General features: G+C 41.7%; 1 protein-coding gene across 1 annotated transcript in view; it reads left to right on the forward strand.

Moving 5' to 3' along the window:
- unc5ca (unc-5 netrin receptor Ca) overlaps nucleotides 1-13,230 on the forward strand; it is a 184,168-nt gene that overhangs the window by 83,202 nt on the left and 87,736 nt on the right. Inside the window, exon 2 of the mRNA XM_084552055.1 lies at nucleotides 9,882-10,118. Within this exon, the coding sequence (XP_084408181.1) occupies nucleotides 9,882-10,118 (237 nt within the window). The remainder of the gene's footprint in view (nucleotides 1-9,881; nucleotides 10,119-13,230) is intronic.

Consider the following 13,230-nt stretch of genomic DNA (forward strand, 5'->3'; position numbering starts at 1 on the left):
TTTAATCGCATATAAATATTTGACCTGAGAACAGTTATTTTTTCATATGGATTTTTAGTATACCATTGAATAATGACTAAATTTCCCATCCAAGGGGCCAACCAAAGCGGTTTCATCAGCTTCTTCGTTCATGTTCACTGTGGTTTGTAGTCTGAAGTAATGAACGCTAGTTGGTGCTACAGTATAATCGGTCCGCCGAACTCATCCAGTGAGATACGTTCCGCGGTGCAAAAATAAGTGTGATTAAAATGCGTAAAAAATGATTAACCCGTTATTTTTGTGTAATTAATTAATCTTAATTAACAAGTTAAAGTCCCGGCCCTAGTTTTAAGTCCTTCATCCCCGTTGTAGTCCATAACATCTCTGTCCCGGGACTTTGAAACAGCACGCAGGGGAAACAAAAAAGCCGTTTAGCATACACGTTTGAGGTGAAGCTCCTTGTGTATGTCCTCCCACAATCAGTAGGCTAGCCTGCTGCGAAATGTTTAAGTCCGGACAGTCGGGTCCCAACTCCTTCACCCTTTTCTTCTCCACAGCCGACCTAGTATATACAGTCAATTCAGCCGACCGACGAAAATTGCGCGAATGCTTCCTGATGGACGTGATTGATTGATGAATTGTCCAATCAAGCAGCCATCTCTTTGCTCAGTTACGTATGACTCAAGCGCGTTAGGGCGAGCCCCAAATCCTCATTGAAAATGCATTGAAGGCTCATTTTCCGAAAAAAAAAGTTTTAACATGAGAGTCAATGGGAGAAGCTGGGGCGATTTTCCACGCTGATGAATTCGCCCAGAGAGGCGGGACCATTTGAAACGCGACTTGAACCTGACGATTCTGATGACAGATAATATGTCTAGACCACTGAAAACTACTTTTGCTGTGATAGAATTTGTAAAAAAAAAAATCCTCTTTCTCCCAGCTGGTAGGGCGTCGCCCAAATCGCCCCTATACACCATCCGCCCCTGCTGTGGACCATCCTGTTGTGTCCAGTGAACTGTATCAGTACTCCTAAGCTGACATGCACTGCAGAAACTGGAGATAAGCACGGGCTTAAAAGCCATTTCGGGACAGACGATGCGAACTTGCTCCCAAGTTCTTTCGTGCTCTGTGCCTTTCTCCCTCTCTCTCTCTGTCTCCGTCTAAGCTTTAGAACCAGAACACAGACGGAGAAACAAACCACATGCAGGGAGACGCTGAAAGCACGGAAACATGCTTGAGGGCAGAGAGAAAGACAAAAAGGAGAGCAGGGGAACGATAGAAGAAGAGACTGAAGCTGTTCAATAACGCAGAAACTAATTATGGATCCAGCAGGAGAGAGATACACTCATAAAATCCTGTGTGTGTGTGTGTGTTAATGTGCATGTAATGCTTGGCAGAAAACCGGCATAAAAAATAGCTACCGAGTGCTCTCACACTGCCTACCTGCAAACACCCACTCATCAGCTGCTCCTGTGCTGCATGTGTCCTTGCTTAAAATATGTCTGTGCCCAATTGCATATAGGGTGCTTTTGATGTATGTCCAACTGTGAGTGTGCTAGTGAGCGTCTCAATGTGACTCTCAACCAAGCGGCGTCTGAGATGAATGTTTACGCCTCAAGTCAAGCAGAGGGAAGAAACCTTTTTTTTTTTACTTCTTTTCCTCCAGTTTATTGTTTTAATTACTCCCCTTTCATCTTGAGCTTTGTGACCTCATAAAATAAAACTTATCAGTGATATTCACATCCTCGCAGTTTAAATTGGCTTCTGCGTAAAGTCTTTCCTGTTCCTGCTTTTTCGGTCCATTGAGGGTTGCAGAAACGCTTAACCTCACAAATGTATTTATTAGTTTCTCCGTTACGTGGATATTCTGGCAATGTCTGCGCTAAATTGTGACAAAGGGAAATCGAAAGCTGAAAATGATGTACAGGAATGAGAACACCCAGGTCCTACTGCTTGGTTTGGCCCTGATATGCCCCTGTTAAAGTCTAGACCAAAGTTGTGGGTCAACTAACCATGCCAAAAACTGAAAAGAAAACTTACTTAAGAAGTGGTTGCTAAAATAAGTTTCAATTTTCAAATTTCTGTTTTGCCATATACGTGATAAGAAACTCAAAGACATCTCTAGAACTAAACTCCTCATAGAAACACACTCGCAGCTGTGGTATAGAACATTAAACACCCACCTACAGTATATTCACATATTTAGATGTGCAAAAAATTACACGTAGCTCTGGGGGCCATGCAGTGCACGCTGCATCTGCATATATTAACATGCACGCACGTATGTGTACACATGTGCCAATGCGTAGACTTACAGTACGCTTGTTTAAAAATGCATGTGCGTCGATAGCCCCTCCCTCCATAGACAAGCAACACATGTTAATATGTGCCTCAGTTGGGCTCTGACCTGATAACTACAAGCCGTCTAGCTTCCAGAATTATAATTTGGGAATGAATAATATATGCATGCCACAGAATCCATAGTGCCAGTGTATGAATACATTTTAACATTCAGAGATCCACTGTAACTTATACAAAATGAAGTATATCATTTTGTAGTTCCTATTACATGACAACTTAACTATTTCTCATGTACATAATGTACCTCTCTATTACGGAAGAGTCTAGGCCGTACCTCAGATTTCTTCTTCTTTTTTTTTCTTCATTCTAAATTTGGTTCTTTGTTAACAGAGGCCAGCTGAAGCCTGACTCGCTCTGCGGGCGGGGCTGTAAATCTACTTCCAGGCTTTAGCTGGGGCCCTGTATGTCAAGCACACTGAGAGTCCGCGGACGCCGACCAGCTGTCACCGTCTGCTCCGCATTAAAACAGTTCAAGTATTTCCCGCTATTATGAATTACCTTAGGCTGGATAAATAATTGGCTATGACAGGGAGTGTGCTAGGGATGCTGTATATCTTTCAGGACTTATTTCTGTCATCGGATAGACATAGCTGGCCACCCGGAGGAACTTTTCTCCCATGTAAAATAATGCAGACGTTCGTTTGCATTAGATTCTATCTAAAGTCTTAGAAGCTAATGGATCCAATAACAGCATAACTGCATAGCTCCTATATATATTTGCATGTAACTCTACATGTTTCCCTGTTTTAGTGTCTAATTATGCTTTATTCCAACGTTTATATTAGAAAATATGTAAATTTAATTGATCCCTTTGGACAGAGGTAATGGAGTGATTAAGTGCTCTCACTTTGCATGTCTGCTCGTGTCTTGAATAATGTGGCTTTTATCAAAGCGCAGATTGAGGATAAAACCCTGATCGAGTTTCAAATGGATGCAGATAAAATGTGACCGCTTGGTGTCTCGTTTCAGAATGGATAAGACACTCCAGGACGGGGTGTTTAATTCCATGGCATGCCATGTCAAGTAGTTCAACTGACTTAACCCAGCCTGGATCTCTCTTTTTATAAACTTATTTGACTGTGAGAAATGCACCCACCTGCATACTGGCAGTGTGTGTTTTAGCATGTCTTCACTTTATCACCCTCATCTGAACCACTTATCATCTGAAAACAATCCTGGATAAGGGTTAGAAGGGAAAAAAAACAAACTAAACGACATGAAAGTAAGGAAAAATGATGGCAAGATTAGAATTGTGCAATTACTGGAAACGATTTATTTTTTTTCCTGTTCTGTGACCATTGGTAAACAGTACCAAAATTGACATATCAGGATGTAAATGGAGGTTCCAGAGAGTGCTTTGATTGTTTTATTCTCGCAATACGGAAAAAAAACAACCCCAACAACCTTGAGTAAAATGGGCTATGCAAAAATACAATGGACACAACGAAAATCCCTCTCTCAATAACTGTTCTTTTCAACAAAGAAATCCCCGAAGATACAGGAGCACACAACTGCGAAAAATAATAGTGTTTATTAATGGGTTTATAAATGAAATTCCTCCATGGCTGTGCTCAGTGATCATAGTCTACAGGTGTATCTTCAGGCACAATTGGCTAAATGAAACCATAGCCACATACATAGCTATTGTTTCAAAGCATGAATAATTGAGTGGTGGATGGGTAAACACTTAAGGAAGGTGAGCACTGAATACCCAGCGGGAGGTCGGGGGAAAAAAGTGATGTTTCAAAAGAGAATAATAAAACTATTTGTTATTCTCTTAAAGCGGTAATGACAGCACATTACGAAAGCCAGTGGGAGTGAAAGAGAGGAGACAGCAGCAACTCATAAGTTCTGCTCTGCAGGCTGACAAGATTATTTCATTTCTACCGCCGTATTGTTTTCTAATAAGTGTGCGGCGAATGAGCACATGTTCCAGGTTTGTTTGGCGTGTGGAAATGTTTGAAATCACATTTTCTAATTCCGCAGCGATACCCACGCTCTCTGTCGTCCCATCCTACCTCACTCCTCTCACTTTTCATCTCTCTCTTCCTCTCCCTAAACTCCCTGAATCACCTCCCCAAACTCTATTGAGATTTAAAAATTTCCTTTTCAAGCTAAATATGAAGTAAGATTGAAGGATATGTCCTTGCTTGTTTCTGGGGGTTTTTTTGGGGGGGGGGGTCGATCGTATGCAACAGGATCTCTGGGTGGCAAGAGCGACAACAATGGGAGTTTGTGTGTTCCTGTGTTTGTAAAAAAAACACTTTGTGAGTGTTTGTGTCGCGGAAAGCGAGAGCCAGGGAGGAAGAGAGCTAGCTAGAAATATGTGAGTCCATGTGTTTTTCTTTTTACTTGCGTGTACACAAATGCTTTTGCACCTTTGTGTTTGTGTTGGCGTGGGACTTTTATATTTGTCTGTGAGTTTCTGCGTGCGGCTTTGTGCAATTTGGCAGTAAAGTGTCTGTGAAAGATAGAGATTGTTCCAGCTTTGTTTGCTTGTGTTCGGTTGTGTGTGTGTGCATGTGGTGTCAAAAGTGGTTGTGGTTTAGGATATGGGGTGAAGGGGGTGCCAGTTTAAAAAAAAAAAAAAAGTGTTTGTATGCCTATTTGCGGCCTGTCTGTGTCTGTGTGTGTGTTTGAGAGAGATAGAGAGAGAGAGAGAGAGAGTGCCTGTTTCTAAGTATGCGTATGTTTTTGCAGCTGCTGCAGATTTTAACTAGCTGATAAGGCATTACGAGGAATGATCTCATGATTTCCACGGCTACTGCACTGATACACATCACGGACCACTTACAGTACCGAGAACACAAGACCCAGACACACATTCACACTCCTACCCATGAGGCATTTTGACCTTATATGGCTCAGTTTGACTTGCTGCTGGTCGCAGGCATGGTTGCAAACGTCTGACCTCCTCAGCTTCAGACTCTTGAACATGCTAGCGTTTCTTTATGCCGGGGATAGACCAGCGTCATTGTATTTTTCAGGATTTCCATCAGTCTGTACATCAGTCCAAGGAAAGCCTGAGGGAATTCTTGAACTGATTAGAATTTGATGGTCAAATCCCTGGCGACCTTACAAAATGTGTTTTTGGACAGAATCTAGTAGGATAAAATAACGAAGAGAGGTGACATTTCATATCTTAAAGTTCAAAGGTCATAATTTTTGCAAAGAAATTGAATTCTGTTAAACTATATACACGATCAGCCACAACATTAAAACCATGGACAGAAGTAAATAGCATTGACCATCTTGTGACAATACAATGTTCTGCTGGGAAATATTTGGACCTGGCATTCATATGGATGTTACTTAGACATGTATCACCCACCTAGACCAGACCAGGCACACCCACCCCATCCCACTAACAGCATCCTGTTGCCAGACACCACAGGACACCCTCAGAAGGCCCATGTCCATTCTCTGATGAGTCACAACTGTTTTGTAGGCACAGGGGAGACCTACACAATATTAGGCAGATGGTTATAATGTTATGACGTAGATGTAAACTGCAACTATGGCACACAACATGATGAGATAATTCCACTTTAAAGTTGTTGGCAAAATTGTCAGTAGGCAGCCTTAAAGAAAGAAAGGAAGAAAGAAAAACTAAGAAGGAAAGGAGGTACACTGAGGGAGGAGAAAATGAAAAAAAGAGAAGCTACATAAAGAGTTTTATTGACATTGGTACAGATATGTTCAAACAGTCCAAATCAAGACCTATTAGTGGCCCAGTATGGTATTTTTACTTTAGAAGTATCGTCGTATTTGTAGTGAGGTCCAACAGTTGCTTCATACCATCTTTACTAATGTAAATCATAGAAACCCATTTCATTTTTCTCCTCCCTCAGTGCACCTCCTCTTATCCCCTCTGTCACTGAGCCATCAGTTTTTCCATCCATGCAGTAGATCATCACATTGTCTGTGACACTCAAACATGATTGGTCACTTCTGATGACATCATTCCTAATAGATTTACCAATATTTATTGGTTGGGTTCATAGGCATCCTGTGGAGGGCAGGCCTACAGGCCTGAGTGAGGGAATAGATGTGTTTTTTTTTTTCTCCAGAACATATTTACTACATACCATAAATCGGACCTGGACATTGTTCTGCTACAGCCATCCATTACTGATGACAGCATTCAGGCAAGACGTTTATGAGCTGGGCTGTTAGGATCAGTAATTCACTCTGTCAGGAGATCAGGAGAGAGTAGTGGGGGTAAGGAGGAGGTGAAAAAAAAAGAGGAAGAAAGAAGGTTTAGGAAAAGGCCAGCAGATGGAAAGTGCTGAAGTGTGAGCTGGTGAGAGGAGACGACTGGAAAGCAAGGACGGAGCAAAAGAGAAAGGAGCAATTTCGGAAACAAAGCTTTTTATTCATGGGAAGTGTTTTTCACCATCCCTCCCATTTTCTCCATTCCACCCACCCCTTTCTCTGGCTATCATGTTTCTCGTGCCAATCAATAATTTATAGCTGTCGCTCCAGAGCAATGAACCCCCCCAGCTCTCTGAATGACAGATGAGGGTGAGAATGAGTGTTGGGGCAAAGTGAAAAGCAAGGAGGGGCGTAAAAAGCACTGGAGAAATATAAAGTAACAACAAATGGCGATGTAGTTGCCAAGGAGGGAGTGCAGCAAGTGAGAAACGGATCACGAAATGAGTGAACATGACACTGGATAAATAACCATGGGTAGAAAAAAATTTCCCACAGATAATGAAATTATGCAGGGAAAATGTCTACCAATTTCCCAACACTCAGAGAACTAATTACAGAACTAAAAGAGAAAATGTCAGCTTCGTGACATCAAAGTGGGGACGCTGCCTACAAATTTTTCCCCTTGTTGTTTTACCTAAGCTGCTTTTAGTTCCTAGCCCACAGCACACTGCTATTCTCCAAGATAAGAACCACAAGTACACACACAGTTAAGTTAGTGGACTAAAAGATTGTGCATGTGTGTGCACAAGGGTAGAAAAAAATAACATGTTGTTTTTTTTGTGTGTGTTTGATGTTTATGTGCAACCGAAGCCTCGAAACATGGGATGATGGGAAAATGGGGAAAAAGTAAAACTATGTAGTTGTGTCCAAAATGTTTTCCATGAGTCACAGCTCTCCAGGTGATGCAGTCACACACTGAGAGGCATACACACAAAGGTCTAGACAGACTTAATGAAACCGGACGATGATGATGATGGAGTGGAGGGAAATTAGACATTTTAGAAGAGTGTGTGTCTGTGTTGCCGCGTGAACTTTTGCTGTAAGTTCATTGTGTTTGTTTCCATGTGCCTGTCCACGGGAGAGAAAGAATGAAAGACCACCTCCTCTGCTTCACACCTGCTCCTCTATGTTTTGGTGACCTTGGCAACCTGGTGACAAAACACTCTTGGTGTCCCTTTGATTGAGGCCATGGGTGGGCGTGAAGTTTGGACAGGGTGAAAAGACGGGGAGCAGGAAGGAGGAGGAGGATAAAGTTTCTGGTGCCCTCAAGCTTGGCTGCTCTGCCTATTCAGTTATTTCCTCCTGTCTATCAGTATGTTTGTGTCTCCCCTTTCCATTTCATCATCTTTTTTACTCCGTAACATTATTTGCCACGTGTTCTCTAAATGTTACAGATTTAGCATTGTATTAGGATTGTAATTATGATACTGCATTTTTGGAATATACATTTAAAGTTTGAGGCATTAATGGAAATACGTAGCTACATTTAAAGGGGAACTACTGTTTTTTTACAACCTGGACCTTGTACCTGGCATAAAATATGATCGTTTACTCACCCATATAACTTTTGTAGCCTCTAAATAGCGCATTATCTGCCGCGAAACTTGTTCATTTCACCAATATTTTGTTATCGTACGGTAGTGCTATTCCCTGTTGACTCTGGAGTTACCTGTTGTCATCATCCGGGGTCTGTAGATTGACCTACAGACCATCACGCGCACCCGCAATGGTTGGCTTGTTTACCAGTAATTTGCTACTGCTATGGTTCGTCCATAACCTCAGAATCAGAAAAACATTCAGCCATGCTGCAAAAACTAGCAGTAGCAAATTACATCATCCAGGTCAGAAGACATCATCCGGGGTCTGTAGGTCAATCTACAGACCCCGGATGATGTCTTCTGACCTGGATGATGTCATCTCGGAGTGGCGCGCCCATCCACGACGGTCAGCTTGTTTGCCAGTAATTTACTACTGCTAGTTTTTTGCAGCATGGCTGAATATTTTTCTGATTCTGAGGTTATGGACGAACCATAGCAGTAGCAAATTACAGGTAAACAAGCCGACCGTTGCGGGTGTGCGCGACGGTCTGTAGGTCAATCTACAGACCCCGGATGATGATAACAGGTAACTCCGGACTCAACGGGGAAGATCTAAGATCTAATTATCTCCCGACTGACTACAAATAACACAAAAGTTATATGGGTGAGTAAACGATCGTATTTTATGCAGAAATAAGGTCCAGGTTTTAAAAAAACAGCAGTTCCTCTTTAAGTTGATTATATTATATATTGTTAATGAAATGAAACTCTCAGAGTGACGCAGAGTCTCGCAATTTAGTTTATACCATATTGTAGGCACTAGCGATACGTGATATGAACGGATTTAGTTAAGCTTCATAATAGTTGCAGTCATAAAAGTTGTTGTGTGTATCACGTTAGAATATAGAGTATGTAGCACAGTGGGACTAGGAGGAACACTGTTTCACGCCTCTGTATGTTTTAACTGACATATTGTGGAAGTGACAATAAACACGAATGGAATCTTAACTCTTTTGGGATTTTCAGGTTGTCTGTAAAGATTTAAACTTGGAGGAGGGAGTCGGACACAGATGCTTTGTTAGCAGATATATGCGTACGCATTTTTAGTTCTTGGATAAAAGCTGGATCGATTCTGTGCATTTCTATTAATCTATTTTATGTATTATGTATTTGCTCACAACAACTTTTAATTGGCACTTCCGCGCATCCAGAACCTCTTCTTCTCACACTTATCAGTTGACCAGCTGCAACACTTCTGCTCCCACTGAAAATAAACATAAAGCCCTCGTTTCAGTTTTGTCCACTGACAGTTCCAAAAGTTAATTAAAAGTTAATTGAAACATGGCATCCTCTGGGTTGACTAAAAGAGAGGGAGGCGGTGTTATTATTATTATTTTTTTCTTTCACCATTCTGCTATTGCTGGAAATGGCAGAGAGAAAGAATATGGAGCCACAGATGGCTGTAAGAGACAGACAATATGGTGTCTTTTCTTTACTGAAGTTCACTCAAGGCTTTAGTTTTAGCCACAGCATATGGAATACTCCTCCGCTAATATTAAAAGATGCTCGCTGCAGTTTATAACAGTGCGTTTGATAGGAACCATGAGGGAAATCAGACCGTGGAACAACCTACTACAGCCGACCCAGAACCCCAACCAATCATCTGAGAAACCCGTTGCTGATTATTTAGCTAATTAATAAAGCAATGTTAGACAGCGCTGAAACGAGTTGATAAAACAGAGACTTACTGAGTGAAAAATCTTTCGCTTTCTTTCTTCATTTCTGCAGTGAGGGACGACGATGATTTCCTGAGTCTGAGCGAGCTCCCAGAAACCTTCCCTTCTGACCCGCCTGAGCCTTTACCTCATTTCCTGTTTGAACCCGAGGAAGGCTACATTGTCAAGAACAAGCCAGTCAATCTCTACTGCAAAGCAACACCTGCCACGCAGATCTACTTTAAGTGCAACAGCGAATGGGTCCACCAGAAGGACCACACTGTGGAGGAGAGGGTTGACGAAAACTCAGGTGAGTGGTACGCATGCACGGTGACACAGGCACAAACATGCACACGCATCTAACCGCAGATTAACTTGAAGTGAAGTAGAAAGTTAAACTACGGGGATGTAGAATGAATGAATGAACAATGCACACTTTGCTGCTAAACATCCAACAGAAATAAGATTCCAATTGAACTGTTTACATAGATGCTAAGTAAAATGATCTCCAAAACATCGATAAGAATATACTTTTTTTAGCCGTGGAGCATCAAATCTGCTCGAAATTTAATATAGAATGATTTTTTATTTTTTTTTTACCAACCTGACAACACTGAATTCATTCAAGAGAAGAAGATGGTCGAGACATACCTTCAGCTGCACTGCCTGCATTGATTTGAGCCTCATTCATTAAATATCAGTTGTTCAAACTATTCTTTGTGACCAACGCCATTCTGGCGGCAAACAGGCACAAAAAGGATAAAGCATTTGCATGATTACCAGAACCTGATATGTGATTTCACTAAAATTTCACTAAACAGATTATCAACGGTTTACAGCCAGATTCATTGAAAATCCCTTCCAATCTAGCTAGTTTGGCCCTGTTTGTCCTGATTGTGGTGGTTACACTAGACATTTTTATTCTGATTGGTCTATTATTCAGCTTCCCAAACTGCATATAGAGATTGTTTCTTCCATGTGTAAGCAGTGCACAGGTGTACTGGTACATACATCCTCAATATATGTCGCACCCTGATGATCTTTAAGTCTAACCCACAGTTCAAATGTTTAGTTATTTGTGCAGAAAGGTAGGTCACACTTCAGATCTGTGTACGCAGCTGTTCCAGTGCCAGTGCTGCACCGTGACGTTCACGGGACAGTTTAATAGGATCCACAATGATGTACTGGAGAGCAGCCAAAGTTCCACACTTGTCACTTGACAGCACATGGTATTACTCTGCTGGCTAGGTAATGATGAATCATGCTGTTGCTCTGGCAGAAAGACAAAGACGTACACAACCTGGTTTCTTAGACTTAAGGTTGACATGAGCTCAGCTTATGGGTCTCCACCTGCTGGATAATGAGCCTGGGTCCCCAGAGCGAGTGATTAAACGCAGACTGGGAACAGTTTGAACGCTTCAGACTTAAAGTAGCTGCTGAAGGAAATACAGTGGTGTCAACAGTAGTGTAAATTAACAAGTCGTAGGTCAGATGAACAATAAACTTACAAAATATTCAAGATATTTTAACAAGATTTCCTTTTGTAATACAAAACAACCCTTGGGGACGAACATTTTTGCTGTGTGTGTGCATGCGCTTTGGCAGCCACACTCCTCAGTGTATCAGTCTTAAATCCAACAGTTTGAAGTTTCCCCCAGATTCAGCCGTCACACCTGAATAGTCAAGGCGGAGGAGACGAAAATATGCAAGAAATAAATGTGAGAGACACAAAAACAACAGGTACTGATGCAGGCCCACGGCTACATATGCGCAGTGGCAGAGAGAATTTTAATCAAAAACAATAAAGTTATTGCTTACGTGGGTTTCTTATCAAATTCCAGACACTCCACTTCTGATCTTTCCTTATTTGATTGTCTTGTGCGGAGCTGTGCTGCTCGTATTTGATTGTTTCTTTTGAGCATTTTGCATCTTTCATTTTCCCTTTTAATCCCTTTCCGTGCTTTCAAATGTGTGTATCTTCCTTTGACTCAACACCTGCATATAATGGTACATTTTAATCACCAGTAGTTGACTGTGAGAGATGAGCAGATGACATGTAATCATTTGTTTTGTTCATTCATGTGTGTGTTGTTTTACCCCCTCCTTCAATCTTACTCTGAGACGGTTTTTTTTTCTCTTTCCGCCATCTTTCCCCCTGTCTCTCGGTGTTCATCGTGTGCAGCTGCTAGTCATTTATTAGTCTCCCATCAGCCGTTCATTTGCTAGCTGCTGGGTTCCAAACAGTGCGTTATTGAGAGGAAATGTGTTCAATTAACCATCCACGGGTTTAGAGTCTCTTATACTGTACACTGATCGACACCATGAGCTATTTCAAGGGTGTGGATGACGCGCGTTAGGTATGTGACTAAAAAAAAAAAATCATTAAACATCAAGTCCAGTTAATTTTGACATTAGCTTCTCTACGCGCTTTGCAGCCGCATTAACTGACTTAATTTTAAAACTCAATTTTAGAATTATCTTTCAGAGTGCTCCCGCCTGTTGAAATAAGCCTCTGGGTAGACCATGGGTTTTCACGTTTTTCCATTTTTTAACTCTTCAAGATATGTTTTAACTCAGGCTTACTTTATCTTGCATTAACCTGCTAAACAAAAAAATAACAAAAAATATATATATATTATCATAAAAAGACTTCCACAATGCCTTTTTGCTCTGATGCAAAGCATTTGGGTCACATCTGAACTACAGGCGATGAGTATATAAAGAGATTATGAATGCTAGTTATGTGTTATGCAACACAGTGATTCATGGAATAAGCTACTGTGGGGTCTGTGCTTGGTGAAGCCACAGTGTGTATGCACTGTTTATCTGTTTGTCTGTGAGAAAACCTAAACTCTGTAAGCTGTTTTCTCTTCTTTGTTTCCCGCTGTTTCACAGACACAGCTAGAAGCTATGACCCCCATACTGCTTTTATCGTCTGTGCTCTTGCTCCCTGTCTCCACCTTTTTCCCATCCTCCTTTTTCCTTTCTCTTCTTTTCTCTCCACTCCATGCTGTTTTGCGCTCTACTCTAATTTCCACTGGCTGAAATCGGAGCGAGCAGCGGTTGATAAAACCCGAGCTTGAGAGGGCAGGGGAGAGAAGTGGGATACGATGGAGGGTATGGTGATGGAGGGCGTCTTTGAGAGGGCTGGAAAGGCCAACAGATATCAGGGAGTCACACTGAGAAGAAAGATGATATGAAGCCCGCTGTGCTCCCTCTTCCCCTGTTCCTCGCTCCTTTTCTTTTTCTCGCTGTGTTTCTCATCTTTTAGCAGGAAGAGTCAATTTAAATGCCAAACCGCATTGTTGTCTGATCTTGGGGGTTCAGATTAAACTAAGTGTACATAGAACAGTTGGACTGTGAACAAGAGAAAGTTGTTGGTGCCAAATGGCATCATGGTGAATGAGTAGGGCCTCAAAAGC

Source organism: Chelon labrosus, assembly GCF_963514085.1.
Source record: "Chelon labrosus genome assembly, chromosome: 9".
NCBI lineage: Eukaryota > Metazoa > Chordata > Actinopteri > Mugiliformes > Mugilidae > Chelon > Chelon labrosus.